Source organism: Dipodomys merriami, unplaced genomic scaffold (genome assembly GCF_024711535.1).
Source record: "Dipodomys merriami isolate MVZ:Mamm:240054 unplaced genomic scaffold, mDipMer1.0.p SCAF_110, whole genome shotgun sequence".
In the NCBI taxonomy this organism is placed as follows: domain Eukaryota; kingdom Metazoa; phylum Chordata; class Mammalia; order Rodentia; family Heteromyidae; genus Dipodomys; species Dipodomys merriami.
The window spans coordinates 420,177-437,942 of record NW_027202383.1 but is presented as its reverse complement, the minus strand read 5'-3'; the positions used below and the strand labels follow the sequence as shown (position 1 = coordinate 437,942).

The window sequence follows — 17,766 nt, the reverse complement described above, 5'->3', positions numbered from 1 at the left end:
CTGAACGCATTTTACATCAGGAGAAATAGAGTAGCTTTATGCAATAAGACCAGGCTGCTGGCTCCTGTCCTAGAATAATGTAGGATCGTTTCATTGGCTAGCAGCTGGACATGAACCAAAAAAAGATAAGTACTTGTGGATTTAGAAATGGCATTCAGAAAAACACTGTACTGAAGGATGATGGTGTCTAGTGGCGCCTGGAATTTTCAAAATCATCCATCAGAGTAATCATTTTAAATGTGTTTCAAAACAATACTCCAAATTATGAATTATTCATTTGCTTTCTTAGCTCTTACCCATGAAATCCTTATATAAATTAGTGTTTGTCTTTTTAATATCCTTTTCCTACTATGTATGTTGTAAGACTCAATAGATACAGATAAAACCAAAACAAACTTACCACAATAAGTTTAAGGAGAAGAAAAAGTTTAAAAATTGGTTGTTATCCTCTTAATTTCTGTAAATGCACATTAATGTTTTCAGGTGAAGTAGATCAAGGTTTTGTTACATCATTTAATATACTCTTCCCAGTCCTAGTGTTAGCCAGGTGTGCTTTATTTTTCCTTTAAATGTCAGGGGGACAAGCTGACTGAAGCAACAATGTGTTGTTCATCTGTACTTCCACCAGTCTATGAAGGTCTACCACAAGATCTGCAGCTCCTACAATATTAATGGTCATGGGGTTAGAACAAGTCTTAATGACAGCTTACAATGTGGCAACCACGAAGTGCTTTAAGTTTATAAAGATACTTGAATGGCACTACAAAGTATTATTATTCCTATTTCACAGGCGAGGGCACTGAGAATTGAGGAGATTAAGCAATTTATCCAAAGTCAAATATGTATGGAATAAGTGACCTTCAAAATTAGGCAATCTAGTTCCAGGGCCTGACTTCTTTACCTGTTTGCTGCCTATGGCTCTACCCTCCAATGCCTCAAAAACTTTAAAGACAATATTTCAAATGAAGAATCTAAAAAAAAGTTGTCTTTTGGTGGTATTTCCACTTGATCTGTATCTTCACTTCTATACTTATTACTTATACATATCTTTGAACCTGTTAAAGTTTACTAATATAATTATTAAGATTTCCTGGAAACGTTTGGTATCTCTTTCATGATTTCCTTTTAATGAATGTTTTGTGGTTTTAATAACAACGGTCTTTTTTTTTTTTTTTTTTTTGGTCCAGTCGTGGGGCCTGAACTCTGGGCCTGGGCGCTGTCCCTCAGCTCTTCAGCTCAAGGCTAGCGCTCTACCACTTGAGCCACAGCGCCACTTCTGGCTTTTTTCTTTTTGCTTATGTGGTGCTGAGGAATCGAACCTAGGGCCTGAGGCATGCAAGGCAAGCACTCTACCACTGACCCACCTTCCCAGCCCCTAACAACGGTCTATGACATACAATATTTTAGACCTACAGCAGAATTTACACACAAAAACTCAAATTGAGGGCAGTAACTATCTGCATTCTCATGGAAAATAAATTAAAAGATAATTTGCTGAAATCGAAACTCGGGCTTATCTGATTGTAAGGACATTCCTTAGCAGGTACTTCACGTTTAGCTTGCAGTCCTACTTGTTCAGGTGAGCAAGTCTTTTGGCAAGAGAATTGGGTTAGATGTGGTAACCATAGACTTTATTGGTAGGATTGGTTCTCATTACTAATTCTTTACTGGCTAGGACTCTGATGTTAGTGTTGTAAATTGTGGACCAAATTCACAACTAAAATAAGCAAAGTAATGAAGGAAGTAGGAGTAGTCAGGTTCATTTAAAGATAGGGAAATCTGCTGAAAATGACAGACTTCTGAGGATAATAACATGGAGTATTTCAGAGCTGATAACAGATGAGGGTGAGCAGAATCCCTCCTTAATAGCTAATGATGTCAACATATTTCAGGTAAGGAACTCTTCTTACAACTGTAGATAAGAAGGTGATATTATCCAAAAAGAAATGTACTCATTACCTGACTTATGTAACTCTAACCCCTCTGTACATCACCTTTATAATACAAAATTACAAAAAATGTCATAAGAAAAAATGCACACTTGTAGTTAAGCAGAAATCACCTGGACTGTCAACTAGAACTGAGAAAGAGGCCTTCTTACCCAATGTACTGCCCATGAAATAGAAGGCTATTACAAAAACTACTGTGGTTCTAGTGATTTACAGTCAAGATACTTCATAATCTGAACACAAATACTATCATATAAATGTGTAAACTTAAGACAATTTTGAACTTGGGGTTTCTACACCTAGAGCTCAAAGGTTAAATAAAGATTGATTGCATAGTGATAAGAAATCAGCACAAAGAGGGTGCTATTTTGAGATTTTTCTAACAGTGCTTATGTTACTTTTGCTGAAAAGAACTGACTCCTTACTTGAGCCAATGAATTAACAAAAGCAGGAGAAAAGCTTGGCATCCCTGTCTGCATCTTTTCCTTGTGATCTAGGAAGGACAGGAATTATAGATACTATTTTTCTAAGGAGGGATACAGAAAACTGCCCCAAAGGAAGGAAACATGGATGCTTATCAGGACAGAGGAAAAACTTCTCTGGAACTCCTCCCCAAACAGAGACTGAGATAATAATCTACTCAAACAGAATTGTGACCAGAACCTCTAATAATTATGCATACTTCTCCCCCACCCTTAGTTCTTCGTTTATTCCTAAAACTCCCATGTTTGTACTGTAAGCATTATGCCCACCTTCGGTCCTCAACTCCACCCAGACTTGAGCTCCCCCCAGCCCTGGAGTTCTCACCCTGCAGCTGGCCTTTCCCTCTCTCCACCCAGACCCACCTGAGCTCCCATCTACCTCACTTCCTAGCCCCAGACCCTGCTGCTACCTAACTAGATAGTGGAGGCCGCCAGGTGCTCCCTTTCTAGAGGAAATATGGTTCCTCTAATAAACCTTGTAATAATCTCTCTCCTATGCCTGCCTGCCTCCCCGTGGTCTCCTGGGATGGATATGATGGAGCCTTTCATGTACCACAAAGATGGCTGAAGATGGGTTAAAGTGCTATCTTCCTGTAGCTAGCTGCCTGTGCCACATAAGATATTTCTTTTCTCTGCCCTAAGCTATAACCATCTTCTTATTGGCCTATAAGGCTAGTGGCTGGATCTGACAGAAGTTTGGGCCTAGAGCCCCAAACTCTAGTTGCAGCTCAATTCATTTGCCAAAAGATTATAAGCTTGTCTAAGTATACCTGCAAGAAAGTGGAAGATTTACCCAGGATAAAAGATTTAAAATAGATCACTGAGAAGAAGTGAGTCGTGATATGAAAATTACAGATGATTCTGAAACCTGTGGAGTGCCTAGAAAGCAATGCTGCTTCCCAAATTGGTGAACAATCATTAGTTGTGTTTGAATCTATTAAGCTAAATAAACCTAGATAGAATGTTAGGCTCAGTGAGACAGGGAAAGTCCGAGAAATTTTTGTGAATCATATAATTTTAGAAGAAGAGGGAATCACTGAAATAATTATTTTAAAAAACCTCTTAATACGTAGGCAATGAAATCAAAGTGACTTATTTATTCTAGTCTTGTCAGTGGCACAGACAGAAAATAGTGGAGCCAGAACTTTCCTTTGCATCTGACATCTCTTGTTCAGTCTCTAGTGAATTCTTGATTGAAGCCTAGTAGATCTTTTTATTTTATTGCAAAGATGCTGTACAGAGGGGTTACAGTTACATGAGTAAGGCAATGAGTACATGACTTGTCAAACATTGCTACCCCTTCTCTTGTTGTTGTCCTCACTATCCCTTCCCATGGCCTACTAGGCCTTAAAGGGTGACTTTCTCAGTTCCAGTGTTTGGTCTTAGGTTGGTGCTAAAAGATGCCAGTCAATTACCTGTTCTGACTGTTGGTATATTTTTTTTTTTTTTTTTTTTTTGGGGTCCGGTCATGGGGCCTGAACTCTGGGCCTGGGCACTGTCCCTCAGCTCTTCAGCTCAAAGCTAGTGCTCTACCACTTGAGCCATAGCGCCACTTCCGGCTTTTTTCTTTTTGCTTATGTGGTGCTTGGGAATCGAACCCAGGGCCTCATGCATGCAAGGCAAGCACTCTACCACTGAGCCACCTTCCCAGCCCACTGTTGGTATATTTTAATGCCTATATCACCTAAATTATTCCACAGTATAAAGGAAACAAAATACGCAAAATAAGTGCCCAAGAACTCTACTTTCATGACACATACCATTTTTACAGAACAAAAAGCAGCTTAGCAGATTATTTCTTCTGAGTGGTTTATTTAAAGTTAAAAATAATTTGAAAGGGGAACATTTCATTGTAGCAATCTTTAATCATCATAGCCAGTTTTGGAGGCAAGGGCAAGAAAGCCAAGTGAGAACACTGCTACCCTGCTACCTTGTCATCTTTGAACAATGCTGGACACTCTTAATACTTTGTTGAAGTCAGTAATTCCTGTTAACAATGTGGGTGCTATATTAAAATATCTTTACTACTTATTATTTCTAATACTGATATTACTAGTATCTTAAAATACAATTTAGTCTATGATTAATTTCATGCATGGTGAAGTAAGACAGTTACTATTATCTATAATTAACAAGGGGAAAGTAAAGGCATAGGGAAACTTCTACTTGGTATAAAAGTCAGAATTAAAGTTCAGGTCTTTTGACTTTGACTAAGATCCTTTGTTCTCATGAAAGTGATTTTACTTGGTACTTTTTTGAAATACTTTGTGTAAAATGACTGCTGCTTCTTTTGGTTATAGGCATCCCTTATTTACAGCATCACACACAGTTCCTTGAACATAATAAGTACTCAATGCATGTTTTCTAAGAATTAAGCACATATAAATTGCTTTTACAGGATGAATATTATTTAAGGCAAGACAGTGAGGAATTACATATAATTAGTTTTTTTCACCCCCACTTAAGGGCTTCTGGTCTTAGTAGATACTGGTCAGGAGGTCTGTATCTAATTTATACTTGCATCACTGAATTGTTAACCTAACATATGGCTCTTGGTTTCTTCACTGGAAACATAAAGATGCAGTATGTTTAAATTAAGGTGTAGCTTACAAGTATGATGTTTTGAGATATGAGACATATACATATACACTGTGAAACCATTAAACCCAGATGTAATTTTTTGTTGTTGTTGTTCATGGGGTCTGAGCTCTGAATCTGGGCACTGTCCCTCAGCTCTTCAGCTCAAAGCTAGTGCTCTACCACTTGAGCCACAGCGCCACTTCCAGCTTTTTCTGCTTATGTGGTGATGAGGACTCGAACCCAGGGCCTCCTGCATGCAAGGCAAGCACTCTACCGCTGAGCCACCTTCCCAGCCCAGATGTAATATTTTTGCAAGGGAAACAAGTTTTGTTTTTTTCTTGTTTTTTTTGGGGGGTCCGGTCGTGGGCCTGAACTCTGGGCCTGAACTCTGAGCCACTTCCAGCTTTTTCTGCTTATGTGGTGCTGTGGAATTGAACTCAGGGCATCATGCATGCAAGGCAAGTGCTCTACCACTGAGTCACCTTCCCAGCCTGGGAAACAAGTTTTTAACTTCAGTACTGCATCAAATTTTCTGGACCACTAATTTAATGTGTCAACTTGACTGGGCTAAAGGAGGCCTGGATAGCTAGTAAAGCATTATTTCTGTGTGTGTCTATCAAGGTGTTTCTAGAGATGATTAGCATGTGAACAGACTAAACTGCCCTTTTTCAATTGGGTGGGGATCAATTAATTGCTTGAAGGCCCTCTCTTGAAAGCCAGCATTGAACAAAAAGGGCGAGAACTGGATTTCTCTGCTTGTGTTTGGACATCTATTTTATAAAGTTCTTGGACAACTGTGTTATTGGGTTTCAAATTTGGACTGAATTATACTGTTGGTTTTGCTGGGTTTTTTTTTGTACCTCTGGGCTTGTCTGGAGCTCTGCTGCTTGCTTTCCTTGTTCTCCAGCATACTGATAGCAGCAGATCCTGAGATGCTTCAGCCTTCATAATATCAAGCCAATTCACTACAGCAAATTTCTCTCTCTCTCTACATATCTTGGTTTGATATACAGATACAATATATATACATATCTATGTATATATATATATGTAGTTATAGTATACATTTGACAGTGTACAAAGCGGTGGTGAGCTTTTCTAATCCACAGTTATCATGCATGTTTTACAAATAAGGAAATCCAGGCTGACAAAGGTTTAGAAACTGACCCAAGACCTTACAGTTAATAAATAGTGGGAAAGCCTAAGGTATGTCTGACACCAAAAATCTAAGCTACTATTAATTATTCTGCATATTTTACCTATTGCCTTTACTGTGATGCAACTAAAATTTCCCCAAGGCTAAAGACCTGGCCATTCTACATATTAAATCATTTTATGGAGTTATGTAACAGGTACTCAGAAACTGTCTTGGCTAAAAAGTACTGACTCCTCACTTGGACCCAGAAGGTAACTAAAAGCAGGATAAAAAGCTGGCATTCTCAGCTTTCCTTTTGTATTTGATCCTTTACTTTGGGCCAGATTTCTACTTTATTCTGTATGTTAATCATCCAAGGAGTGTCTGTCTAAAAATGGGTGCTGCTTATTGCCCCATCTCATCCCCCTTCAAGGATGAAGACACAAATAGTAATAATGGGGGTATCTTATGATGGACTGTTAGACCCCCCCCAAAAAAGTGCCTGAAAGTCTCCAGGCATTCTCCCAAACCTGCAGTCACCATAAAGGAATAGCAGAGTCTTGCAGACAGATCATCCAATGATGAGATCACTTCCAAGCAGAAACCCTCATTTCAGAAGAAATGGATTTCCTCTAGCAATAAGGACTTTTACAGCCCAGAACTGAGATCACAATCAATTTGAAGAAAGCTGCTTAATTATGCACATTTCTCTCTCCTTCCCTAATTCTTCCTGTTTTTAAACTTGAAGCCTTTGTCAATTGGCTAAAGATGGGTTGAAATGCTTAATTTGTATCTTCCCAAAGAGATCATTTTGCTTAAAATCATTTCTTGCATTCTCACCATTAGTTGTGTTTCTTTAAGGCAAACGGCCAGACCCGGTGTGCTGGAACTCCTGGGTTAGGTCTCTCGTTATGAAGTTCCCCTCCCAGTGGAGGTTGTGTTCTGACCAGCTCTACTGAAATAAATAATCAGCAAGGAAATTCCTTCATGTAGACATTATTTGTTCTAGCTCTGGTATTATAGCTTTATGCTGCCTACTTTAGGTTGCAATATGTTTCTACCACCCACCTTTAAGTTTTTAAAAATGGTATTTAAATTTTTTCCTTCAGTTTGTTTGCTCAGCCACCTGTACACTTCCTTTCCACTTCCCCAAAGTAGAGAAAAAGGGGGGGAGGGGGAACCATCATGTTTCTCCCCAAACTTATATTAGTAAAGAGGTCCTGAATTAGGGGGTATTTTAGTAAGTATCTTATTGAGCAAGTTGGTATTCCAATTGTACCTTACCGGTACACTGCCCCAGGGAGAATGAAAGTCCTGGCTTTTTTATCCTTTGAATTTTTCTACTTTCTTCTATTAGTAAGTTGAAAAACTACCCAACTAGAAGAAAGCTGAGCAATTTCAGGTATAGACAGGGTTGTACTAATCAGAATGTACTGACTAGTTTAACTACCCTCTTTTTAGAGACAAATGAAGACTGCAGACAGATTTACTGAAGCCCAAGTTCCTTTTCGAGTTTTAACATCTAAGGCTCTAGTGGGCCTCAGATGGTGTTTCTAAGCAGCCGATGGGAATTTTTGGACTGCCTGTATGTTGAGGAAGAAGGCCTCGTGTTAGAGAGGAGATCTGAGGTAGGTAACTACTTGGATTCCAATCTTGGGCTATTTAGCTCTTAGTCACCTTATGTAATTTTTCTGTTACTCAATTTCCTAACGCTAGACTGTGGGTGGTTAGAGCAACTAGCTCTCCTGGTTATTGGGAGGAAGAAATGATTATTCAATTTCTACCCCAAATCTCAAATCCTTCAATTCCCTCCCCCCCCTTTGGTCAGTTGTGGGGCTTGAACTCAGAGGTGCTGTCCCTGAGCCTCTCCGTGCTCTACCACTTGAGCCACAGCGCCACTTCGTTTTTGAGTGGGCAAATGGAGACAAGACTCTCAGGGGGGGCGTCCCCGCCCGGGCTGGCTTCGAACCTTGATCCTCAGATCCCAGCCTTCCGAGTAGCTAGGTGTGATCCTTCCGCGGTCTCCCGCTGGCATTTCTCCTCGGGGCGTCTTCCAGCGGACGGTGACTTACTTTTCTTAAGTTTGGGGCACAGAGGTTCTGGACGCAGGTCCCGGATGGGAGGCGCGTGGCCGCAGCGGGACTCCAGTGTGGGAACCGTGCAAGGGGTGAAGAGATGCTCTCGGCAGAGGCGGGACAGACAGCTGGACACCGGGACTGCCACTTCGACCCAGTGGAACGACCTGTTTCCCTCGTGGCTCCCGGCAGGCCGCGTTGTCGCGCGTCGTCGAACCAGCCGGGCCTACGGGCTCCCGGGGGCCCAGGTGGGGCAGCAGGGGAGGGGCGGCCCCTTGGAACCCTTCCCAAGTTCGGGCTTCCCACACAGCAGGCCCGGAGACAAAGGGACTTGTCGGCCAGGTCACTTCCCCGGTCTGCCGCCCTGCGCTCGCCAGCTCCCCGCTTTGTCCCCAACTTCCCGGGCGCTGGCCCCGCCGCAGCCCTCACAGCCCCTTTGTCTGGCTCCCACCCCACGCGCCTTTGTGGTCCCCGGACCCTCCCCGTGAGGGATGGGGCGCCGCCCACCCTCTGAGAGAAGAATGAAAGCGGTGCCTGGGAAGTAGCCGCCCCCACACGCGCACCCCGGGGCCGCGAACGCGGCCCAGGCCGCCCGCGGGCGACGGCCCCACCCGCACCTCGGCCCCTCACTCGGGTCCTCGGCACGGAGGAGGGGCGCGGCGCGGCAGGCGTCCTCTGATTGGCTGAGGGCGTCGGGGCGCCGCGCCGCGATTGGGCCGCGGGGCTGTCTGGCGCGCGAGCGCGCGAGGTGGGGAGGGGGCGGTGGAAGCTGCTGGAAGTTGGGGGGAGCGGGGGATGCGCGGGGGCGGCGGCGCGGCGGCGGCGACGGCGGCAGGGACCGCGCGGCTGCGGGCGGAGGCGGCGGGCGCGGGCCTGCGGACGGGGGCGGAGGGGGGGTGGCGGCGGGGAGGGGCGAGCCGGGCGCCGCCCCCGGCCCCTCCCCGGCCCTCCCCGCGCCGCTCTCCGACCGCCAGCGGCCCAGGGGCGGGCGCGCCGCTGCATCCCCATCCTCCGCGTCGCCCGGCACGGCGCGAGCGGCGAGCGGGCGGGCGCAGCGCCGAGGCCTGGCCATGGCCACCACCAGCACCACCGGCTCCACCCTGCTGCAGCCCCTCAGCAACGCCGTGCAGCTGCCCATCGACCAGGTACCGGGGCTGCGCGCCCAGGCCGCCGCTGCCGGCGGCCGTGCCCCGGCCGGGGCGGGAGCGGAGGGTGGGGGCTGGGGCCGGGGCCGCTCTGCCCGCCGCCCGCCGGGCCGGGAGGGGGGCGGCGGGCTGTCATTGTCCCTCGCGCGGCTGGCGGCCTCCGTGCCGGGCGTGCTCGCTCAGCTTCCACCCCGCGTCCCCCCCCATCGCGGCCCCGGGCGGGGTGGGGAGGGGGGGTGGGCGCGGGCGGCCGCCAGCCGGGACGAGCTCCCCGCACCGACGTGCGCGTGTGCGTGCGGTCGCTGCCCCTCGCCGCCGGGCGCTGGGAGCCGCCGCGGGCGCGGAGTGGACCCGGGCGCTGACCCCCCCCCCCCTGCCGCCCCCGGTGCCCGGGCGGACTGAGGGTGGGCTGGGTGCCCAGTGCCCCGGACTGCGGGGTGGATGGGGCTCCGCTCGGGGACAGTTCGAGCGTGGCTTCCACGAGAGGCGAGCCGTGCGCGGGGAGGACGGGGGGCGGGAGGCCAGGCAGGAAAGTCGGAGCGGGCTCACGGCGCCGCGGTGGCCGGCGGCGAGCCCCCTCGCCCGCGTCGCCGCGCCTCGCCGGGTCCCCCGAGCGCCGTCCTCGCCGTCCGGGCGCGGCTGGCATTTAAACGTGTAAAGGGCCGCGGGGTTACCCTGGAGCCTTGCGATGCGAAGGGCTGCGCCATTTTCACCCGGAGGAGAAAGTTTGCTCGGATTTGGCCCTGCGTGAGAGGCGGGGGCCGCCGTGGGCGGGAGGGCCCCTCGCCCCGGCCCCGCAGGGAACCGCGTCGAGGTTGCGGGAAGGACGGTCCCCGGCGCGGCTCTGCCGGGAGGGGCTCGCGCCGCCTGGGGGTGTCGCCCGGACGGCTCGGGACCCCGGGACCCCGGGACCCCGTGCTAGCCGGCTTGTCCCGAGAGGCACGTCGAAGGAGTGTCACTAAGAAAGCTCCCAGCGTGGGTTCCGTTCCCTATTCATCCCGGCCACAGCTTTCGGCTAGTCCGGAAATAACTGATGCTCCCGAATCTTGAACCGCGGTTAGGAGTTAATGAAACGTCACTGCCAGGTGCCTCGGGCAGTCACCCCGTCGTCCTCCCCGTCTGGTACTGAACTGATCCGACCACGCGGCTTGGGCTTCTCCGCACCCGCGCTGGTGCGCTAGCTGAAGCGTGTTACACCAGAGAGGCCGCGCCTGTGCCCCGCGCATGGGACCGACCCGGCCAACGCCTCCTCGCCGACACGCGCAAAGCAGGCAGCGGCTTAGACAAACCCTTCCTGGCTGTGAGGGAGGCGGGCATCGTTACTTCACCCACTTTTCTCTACCATGATGTCTTTAACTGTGAACGCTTCTAATTTTATGTAATGCTTACACTTTTAAAAGCGATTTAATATGCAAGTGGCGCTGGGCTCAAGTGGTAGAGCGCCCACGCCTTGGGCCGAAGAGCTGAGGGACAGCGCCCAGGCCGTGTGCAGGCCCCATGACCGACCCCCCAAAAAGGGGCTTAATATGAATGAACTCATTGGTATACCTCAGTTGTCCAGAGAAACTTCTTTCCTATACTGAAAAGCGCAAGAGAGTCAAGGGAAAGTGACACTTCTTTTTTTAAAAATCTTCCAGCTAAAAATGGTCTTCATTTGATGTCTCGGACAAGCTTCATTCTCTTGCAACTCCTCAAATCTGTTTAGACTTGAATTTGTATGGCCATTTGACCAATATTTTGGGTTGTTTTTCTGCTGTAAGCAAGTCTTAAGTGTTACTGGATTACTACCACATGAGCCTTAATTTTTTTTTTTTTGGTGCTAAATTATTTCTTTAAAACATCAAAGACTTAGCCGGGTGCTGGTGGCTCACGCCTGTAATCCTAGCTCCTCTGGAGGCTGAGATCTGAGGATTGCGGTTCAAAGCCAGTCCAGGCAAGAAAGTCGGGGAGACTCTTATCTTCAATAAACCACTAGAAAACTGTAAGTGGCGCTGTGGCTCAAGTGGTAGAGTGCTTGCCTTGAGCTGAAAAGCTCAGGGACAGTGCCCAGGACCAACCAAAAAAAAAAAAATAACAGACTTGACCCTTTTTATTAATGAAACTTGGAATAACAAAAAACTAGATGAATAGTTAGCCATTTTAAAATGGAGCTAAACAGAAAAATTTTATATCCAAAAAACTAGATGAATAGTTAGCCATTTTAAAATGGAGCTAAACAGAAAAATTTTATAAATGTAAGTAACTGAGTCCAAGTTGAGTGGAAACTTAAGAATTGATTGTACACAAATAGTGTGATTCAAGAGGAAAAAGACAAGGAAATGAGAGGGAAAATGATAATTTGTTAGTAGTTAATTTGACATATGCTAATTAACAATGCTTTGAAATTTAGGAAATTATAAAAGTAGTCATTTGAGGAAGAACTTTTGTGTCATAGGATCAAGTGGCGTATATAGTGTACAGTGAATAGTGCTAGAAATCACTGGCTTGTGTGGAACAGTGGTGAGCACCTTGCATGGCTAGGTAGCAGGGAAAGGAAAGGAAGAAGGGTTGAGCAGTAAGGCTGAGGGAAGGAAAGGAAGCAAAGATCTTATCTTGGACTCCAGGATTATTAAATCTTAATGAAGATTCCAGAGTGACCTTGAGGTAGCCATAGTATTTTTCAGTAGGCTTGCAATTTAAGTAAACGTAGAAAATTTAGTATCAAGTGAGATCACCTGATGTTTTAAGATAAGTATCTAGCCTTCGGTGATTCCTTTTTCTAGGCCTTGCTTTCTGAAAATTTTATTTGTAGGGTGTGACTAAGTAAGAGCTGTAATCCCCATCCCAAAAGGATCAAAGTAGGATATATGTAGGCAAAATTATATTCTGGATTAGTTGCTGATATTGGTGGACTTTGAAGACTCCAAAGCAAGTACCAGGATGAAACAAGGAATAATGTTGCAGATTAGCCTTCTTTAAAAAAAATTAACATTATTAGTTGAGTGCTGGTGGCTCATGCCTGTATTTCAGGAGGCTGAGATCTGAGGATCTTGGTTGGAAGCCAGTTCAGATAGGACAGTTGAGAGGCTCTCATCTCCAATTAACCACAGAAAAGCTGGAAGTAGAGCTGTGGCTCAAGGAAGTGAAACTGTGGTTCAAGCACTAGCCTTGAGCAGAAAAGCTTAGGCATAGTACCCAGGATCTGAGTTCAAGTCCCAGGACTGGCACACACACACACACACACACACACACACACACACACACACACACACACACACACACACACACACACACACACACACACACACACACACACACACACACACACACACACACACACACACACACTCTCTCTCTCTCTCTCTCTCTCTCTCTCTCTCTCTCTCTCTCTCTCACTCATCATTGTATCTGTTACTTTTGATTTGCCTAGCTGGCTGCACTTCCCCTTCTCTTTCTATTTTCTTCCTTTAGTTTGTATGATGATGTAATTACTGGTATGAAACAAGAGTAGATTACTACGGTGATGTGATATGAGGATGGCATACTAGACAGAGGGCTGATTAGGGATGAGTTGTTGAACAGCTCTATTTTAAGACTGGGGTCATTGGTTTAGATATAATATTCCCAACTCTTCGGGGCAGGGAGAGAGGGAAGAAGGAAATAATTGAAAGGTTTGGAGAAGAGTGAAGAGAATAGTGATTAAGTTGGAAGGACTGTTGTAAGTTACTAATGCCTCAACGCTGAATTCCATCTTACAGATGAAGGAATGAAGTGTAGCACTTTTTAAAGAATAAACACATTTTAGTGGAAATTGGTGATAAGTACAGTAAAACCAAGAATATTTTGATGATGGGGCTGGGAAGGTGGCTCAGTGGTAGAGTACTTGCCTTGCATGCACGAGGCCCTGGGTTCGATTCCTCAGCACCACATAAGCAAAAAGAAAAAAGCCGGAAGTGGCGCTGTGGCTCAAGTGGTAGAGCGCTAGCCTTGAGCTGAAGAGCTGAGGGACAGCGCCCAGGCCCAGAGTTCAGGCCCCACGACCGGAACAAAAAAAAAAAAAAAAAGAATATTTTGATGTTGGAGTCTGGATTTGAATGTTTAGTTTAATTACAGGTTTCAGGGGTGGGTAACTTGTTTTCTTCTAATGGCCATTTGGATATTTATAATAACATTTCAGGGCCATATGAAATTATCAGTACAGGCAGATATGGCTGGCAGCTAACAAGCAGCATGTGTTTCTGCCCCATTATGTGCCAGTCATTTAAAAATTTTTTATTATCTTCAAGTAGTTGTACAAAGGGGTTGCCATTTAACAAAGTTGTTTTTGGATACAATGCATCTTGATCAGAGTCAGTTCTTTCAACCTTCTCATCCTTCCCTCCTTTACATACCCCTTCCCTTACTCTTCTTCATTTTATAGAATAGATGTGGAGTTCTTGACTGCATTTTCCCATCTTCTCTTCATTTGTCCAGTCCTCCCCTTGATCCCACCCCACCCTTTTCAAGTACCCACTTCCTGGTTTTGTTGAACTTTGATTTTTGCCTTTCTAAGGAATTAGACTATTTGAGTTCCCCGTTGAATCTACCACACTTCATTTAATCCTTTTGTATACACTTGGATACTACCCATTGTATTAACTTGTAAGTGTACAAGCTAATTCTAGCTTCCACTTAAAAGGGAAAACATGCCGAGGGCCTTATATATCCTCAGGCTGGAGAGGGCCCTTAAGTCTTAGGATGCAAATACTCAGCTCTTTTGTCCCTTGACTGCTTTTATAACTATAATGAACATCAATCTCCTTGGAGACAACTCTGTTCAAACAGTTTGTGCAAGATTCCTTCCAATCAGGAAGGGATGTGTGGCTGGAATCACCCTATCCATTAACAGATTTGGAAATGTCACTTCAATAAATGTTTCTTCCTATGTGAAATATATATTGGGCTTAGATTTAAAATTCTGATTTCCTATTTAACTGGTAAGCTACTCCAGTTTTTTCTGGACTAATTTGGAGAGAATGTTAGTTAAAAGTTAGAGGAAGATCATGGGGACCAGGGTCTTGGTAAGAACGTTCTGGAAGCCCTTCAGTTGCTCTCCATCCAGAGGAAAGGGTGGCATAGGCTCATTGACACCACACGTGGGTGGGAGGGTGGTGAATGCTGAGTTTTACACACTGCCGATTGTTTGCATAGGGCTGAGATGCAGGCCACACCTTGGGAAGGTGGAAGGGAACATCTTACACTGTCAGCAGGAGACTGCCTGGAAGCTGGTTGGCTATAGCAAAGGTGAAGAAGGGCTGGGATAAGGAGTGTGTGCCGCTGCAGATGGAAAGGGGCAGGGCTGCTCTGTATGTCAAGGAGGCTCAGTAAAGACTGCTTCCAGGGGCTTCAGCCAGGCAAGAGAAAGGAGGGCTGGAGTCTCCATAGTGGCCTTTGTAGTAACTCCATCCTAGAGCATAAGACTTGGCCCCTAGGTGCTGTGCAAGGGAGGAGGCAGGCAGGAGGCAGGCTGGCCATGGTTGTGCAAGAAGTGTGGTTCTGAGTAGCAGCAAGACCAGTGGACTCCACAGTTTGGATCAGATGGTGAAGTTCATTGATCTCACCATTGATGGTGAGATAATGACTTCCTCCTGGCTGGAATGTTCTGAGTTGTCTTCTGATAAGGAGGGAGAACAAAGGCACACAGCACTACCCCTGGGTGCAGGGCCAGTCGTGCAGCCACACGTGCCACAGTGATGAAAAGCCCACAAGCACAGCCAGGAGATAGAAAAGATGTAATATTTACAGCAAGAAAAACAGACACCTGCAGTTCTCAAAACAGAGGGCCTCTCTAAACAAGCCAGGGCTTTGGGGGAACTTAATACAGGGAAGATCAGGTCTCTCAGCTGTAGGAGCACTTACAGCCTGGGACCTGCTTATAATCACAGCTACCTAACTCACCACAAAAGGAGTGGGGCAAAGCACCTTGGCAGTGTTGGCTGTAAGTTTCTCAGAACTTCCAAGGATTATTAAAGTCATTAAAAAAGTTCAAAAAAAAGTTAGAGGAAGAAGGTGAACTAATGATTTTGGAGACATTTCTTATTTTGTAAAGAATTTAGTTGAAAGGAATTGAGCAGGATCCCACCTGCTCTGAAAGTGCCATTGCTGCAGCTCCTCCTGTGCCCCATTTGCCTTCACTCGTGATCAGACGGTATCGTAGTGGTGTAACAGAGAGACATGATTAGGCTTGGAGCCATGCTGTGTCAGCCTTGGGCTCTGCATTTTCTTTAAATCTTAGTTTCCTCATCTGTGCTAATAAGTAATGTGCCCCTGAGGGTCATTGTGAAGATTAAAACAATGACATCTGTGCGAAGTCGGCTCCTATCAGATGTTTGACACATAGTTCCTCCTGTATAAATTATGAAGCATTTGTATTTTGTTTTTTCCTTTGACAACATCTGTTCATATAAATTGCATTTTCAGTCTTTGGATTTTTCTTTTTATAGAAGGGGAAATAGAAAGCTTGGGTTTAGTTATAGGCCCACACAGGGATCAAAGTAAGATTAAAATCTAGTTTTGAAGTTGAAGTTAAAAGTGGGTTTTCTGCCTCCTTTCTGCCTTGAGAGTTCTTTGTCTCCCTGACTTGAGGGCAGGTTTGGGAAAAAGCAGCAAGGGACAGTTTCCATGCCATACCCTCGATCTGAAGGAAGGAACGTCAAGAAGGCAACTGCAGATCCAGGCTGCGTGGCAATGGGGAGGGAACTATCACTTTTACTTGAGGAACTCTGCCAGCTTTCAGTGAGCAAGCCTGGGGCTTGTTGGGACCCTCTGTGGCTCTCTTCCCATTCTTGTGTCTGCCGCAGGGATCTCCTTCAGGGGACAGGGTGCTGCTTTGAGGAATGAAATGGAGAGCAGAGGGGCATTTAAGTACTCCTGCAAATGATACACTTGCTGTGATATTACTCTTTTGTTTACCTGATGAACACAAGTGCAAGGCTCCAGGCGGTTAAGACTTTCCCCAAAGCCAGGTACATGGGAGTGATGAGCTGGAATTTGTTCCAATCTCACAACTTACATGCTCAATTATGTAAACTTTTCTCAATACATTTCCCTACCAACTCTCTCCCTCTGATTAAGCAATTTTCTCTGAAATCCTCCTCCTTTTAGGGCTGGTCAGTCTTCTGTAACATGGAGCTAAATCCTGTGCTGTCTGAGGAAGCTCAGACAGAGGTGTCCCCTTGCCAGTCACTGGCCTCCTATTTTGGGCCTCTGATCTGTGTCTAGACATACATGTACTCTTAAGTATATATAATACTTGTGCTGTGGGCCCTGCACATTCCAGGTGTGCAGATAACTTGGAAGGCTTTCAAAGAGCTGCGTTCTACATCCTCTGCAGCATTCTGTCACGAGGTCATGCTGGGAACAGACCGAGAGCAAAAGACAGCTGTACACTGCCTGCCTCTCTCCTCAGTTTTGGACCCTCACCAGCCTGACAACCAGTTCTCCCTTTCTTGGGAGTGATTGGCAACATTCTTATGGGCTCCTGGTCAAATGTGGGTTTCCTCCCTAGGAAATCCACTCTAGGAGCAGTGCACACGGGTACTTCTTGAGTGCCCCAGGGACTTGACTGCCCTGTAGGTCAGGCCTCTGGGCAGTGGCCCCATGCTTGTCATCCACTTTAAACTGCTCTTCTGGTTACACCTGTAGAGTGTGATTGTTTTTATGTTTACAAGTCCTCTCACCAAACTGGTGTTGTATCTCTTATGCTTAGTGCCTGACTTGGAGTATATCTAGAGGAGTGGCACTAGTATGTTGGTGGGCATAGGCTGGCTGGTTGCTGAGTTTTGTAAGTTTTATTTGCTTGTGGATCCAAACCTGGGAGTCCTGACTGCTAGGGTCCATAGCTGGGTCCAGGGTCTTTTCTAGTCAACCCTGCTTTTCCTCCTGGGACGGACAGTAGCTAGAGAGCTGGGATCTGGGAGTCCTGATTCAGGCGCTAGGAGCTGCTCTGTGCTGAAGCTACCCTGTCTTGGTGGTCAGGCTTTACTGAAGAACAGCACACAGATCTTTGTTAGGAAGAGGACATCATATCTTCTCAGGTGTTGCTAACAGCTGTTGTCTGTGAAACAGTGAGGAATTTTGAAAAGGGTGGGGTGTAAATGACTGATTATCTGTGAAGAAATTAAGATAACTAAGGTATTCTTAGCTAAAGGCACCTCCGGTGGAAAGATAGCTTTATCAGCATTTCAATCAACTGATTTAGATAAAAGAAGCCTTCAGATTATCCAGTTCCTTGTTCCTTTACAGAACAAAGGACTGCCATTTTTATTGTCCTGCCCCTTTCTACCTCAAGTAGGTGTTCTCACTATCCCTGTCAGAGCCTGGGCAGCCAGCAGATCCTCCCAGATTGGCTCAAAAGAGCAGTTGAGTTGGTGTCTTGGGGAG

General features: G+C 46.1%; 1 protein-coding gene and 1 long non-coding RNA gene across 3 annotated transcripts in view; one reads left to right on the top strand and one right to left on the bottom strand.

Annotated features, from left to right (window-relative positions):
- Positions 1 to 8,621, bottom strand: part of LOC138822443 (uncharacterized) — a 46,171-nt gene extending 37,550 nt beyond the window's left edge. Inside the window, exons 1-3 of one of the 2 annotated variants that reach the window (XR_011370461.1) lie at positions 8,116 to 8,621; positions 6,987 to 7,101; positions 401 to 660 (exon numbers count right to left, since the gene is read on the bottom strand). This is a non-coding gene — a long non-coding RNA (uncharacterized lncRNA). The remainder of the gene's footprint in view (positions 1 to 400; positions 661 to 6,986; positions 7,102 to 8,115) is intronic. The other variant, XR_011370460.1, reaches the window with a different exon arrangement.
- Positions 8,622 to 9,230: 609 nt separating this feature from the next.
- Mboat2 (membrane bound O-acyltransferase domain containing 2) overlaps positions 9,231 to 17,766 on the top strand; it is a 118,674-nt gene continuing 110,138 nt past the window's right edge. Inside the window, exon 1 of the mRNA XM_070015230.1 lies at positions 9,231 to 9,366. Within this exon, the coding sequence (XP_069871331.1) occupies positions 9,292 to 9,366 (75 nt within the window). The 5' untranslated portion in view covers positions 9,231 to 9,291. The remainder of the gene's footprint in view (positions 9,367 to 17,766) is intronic.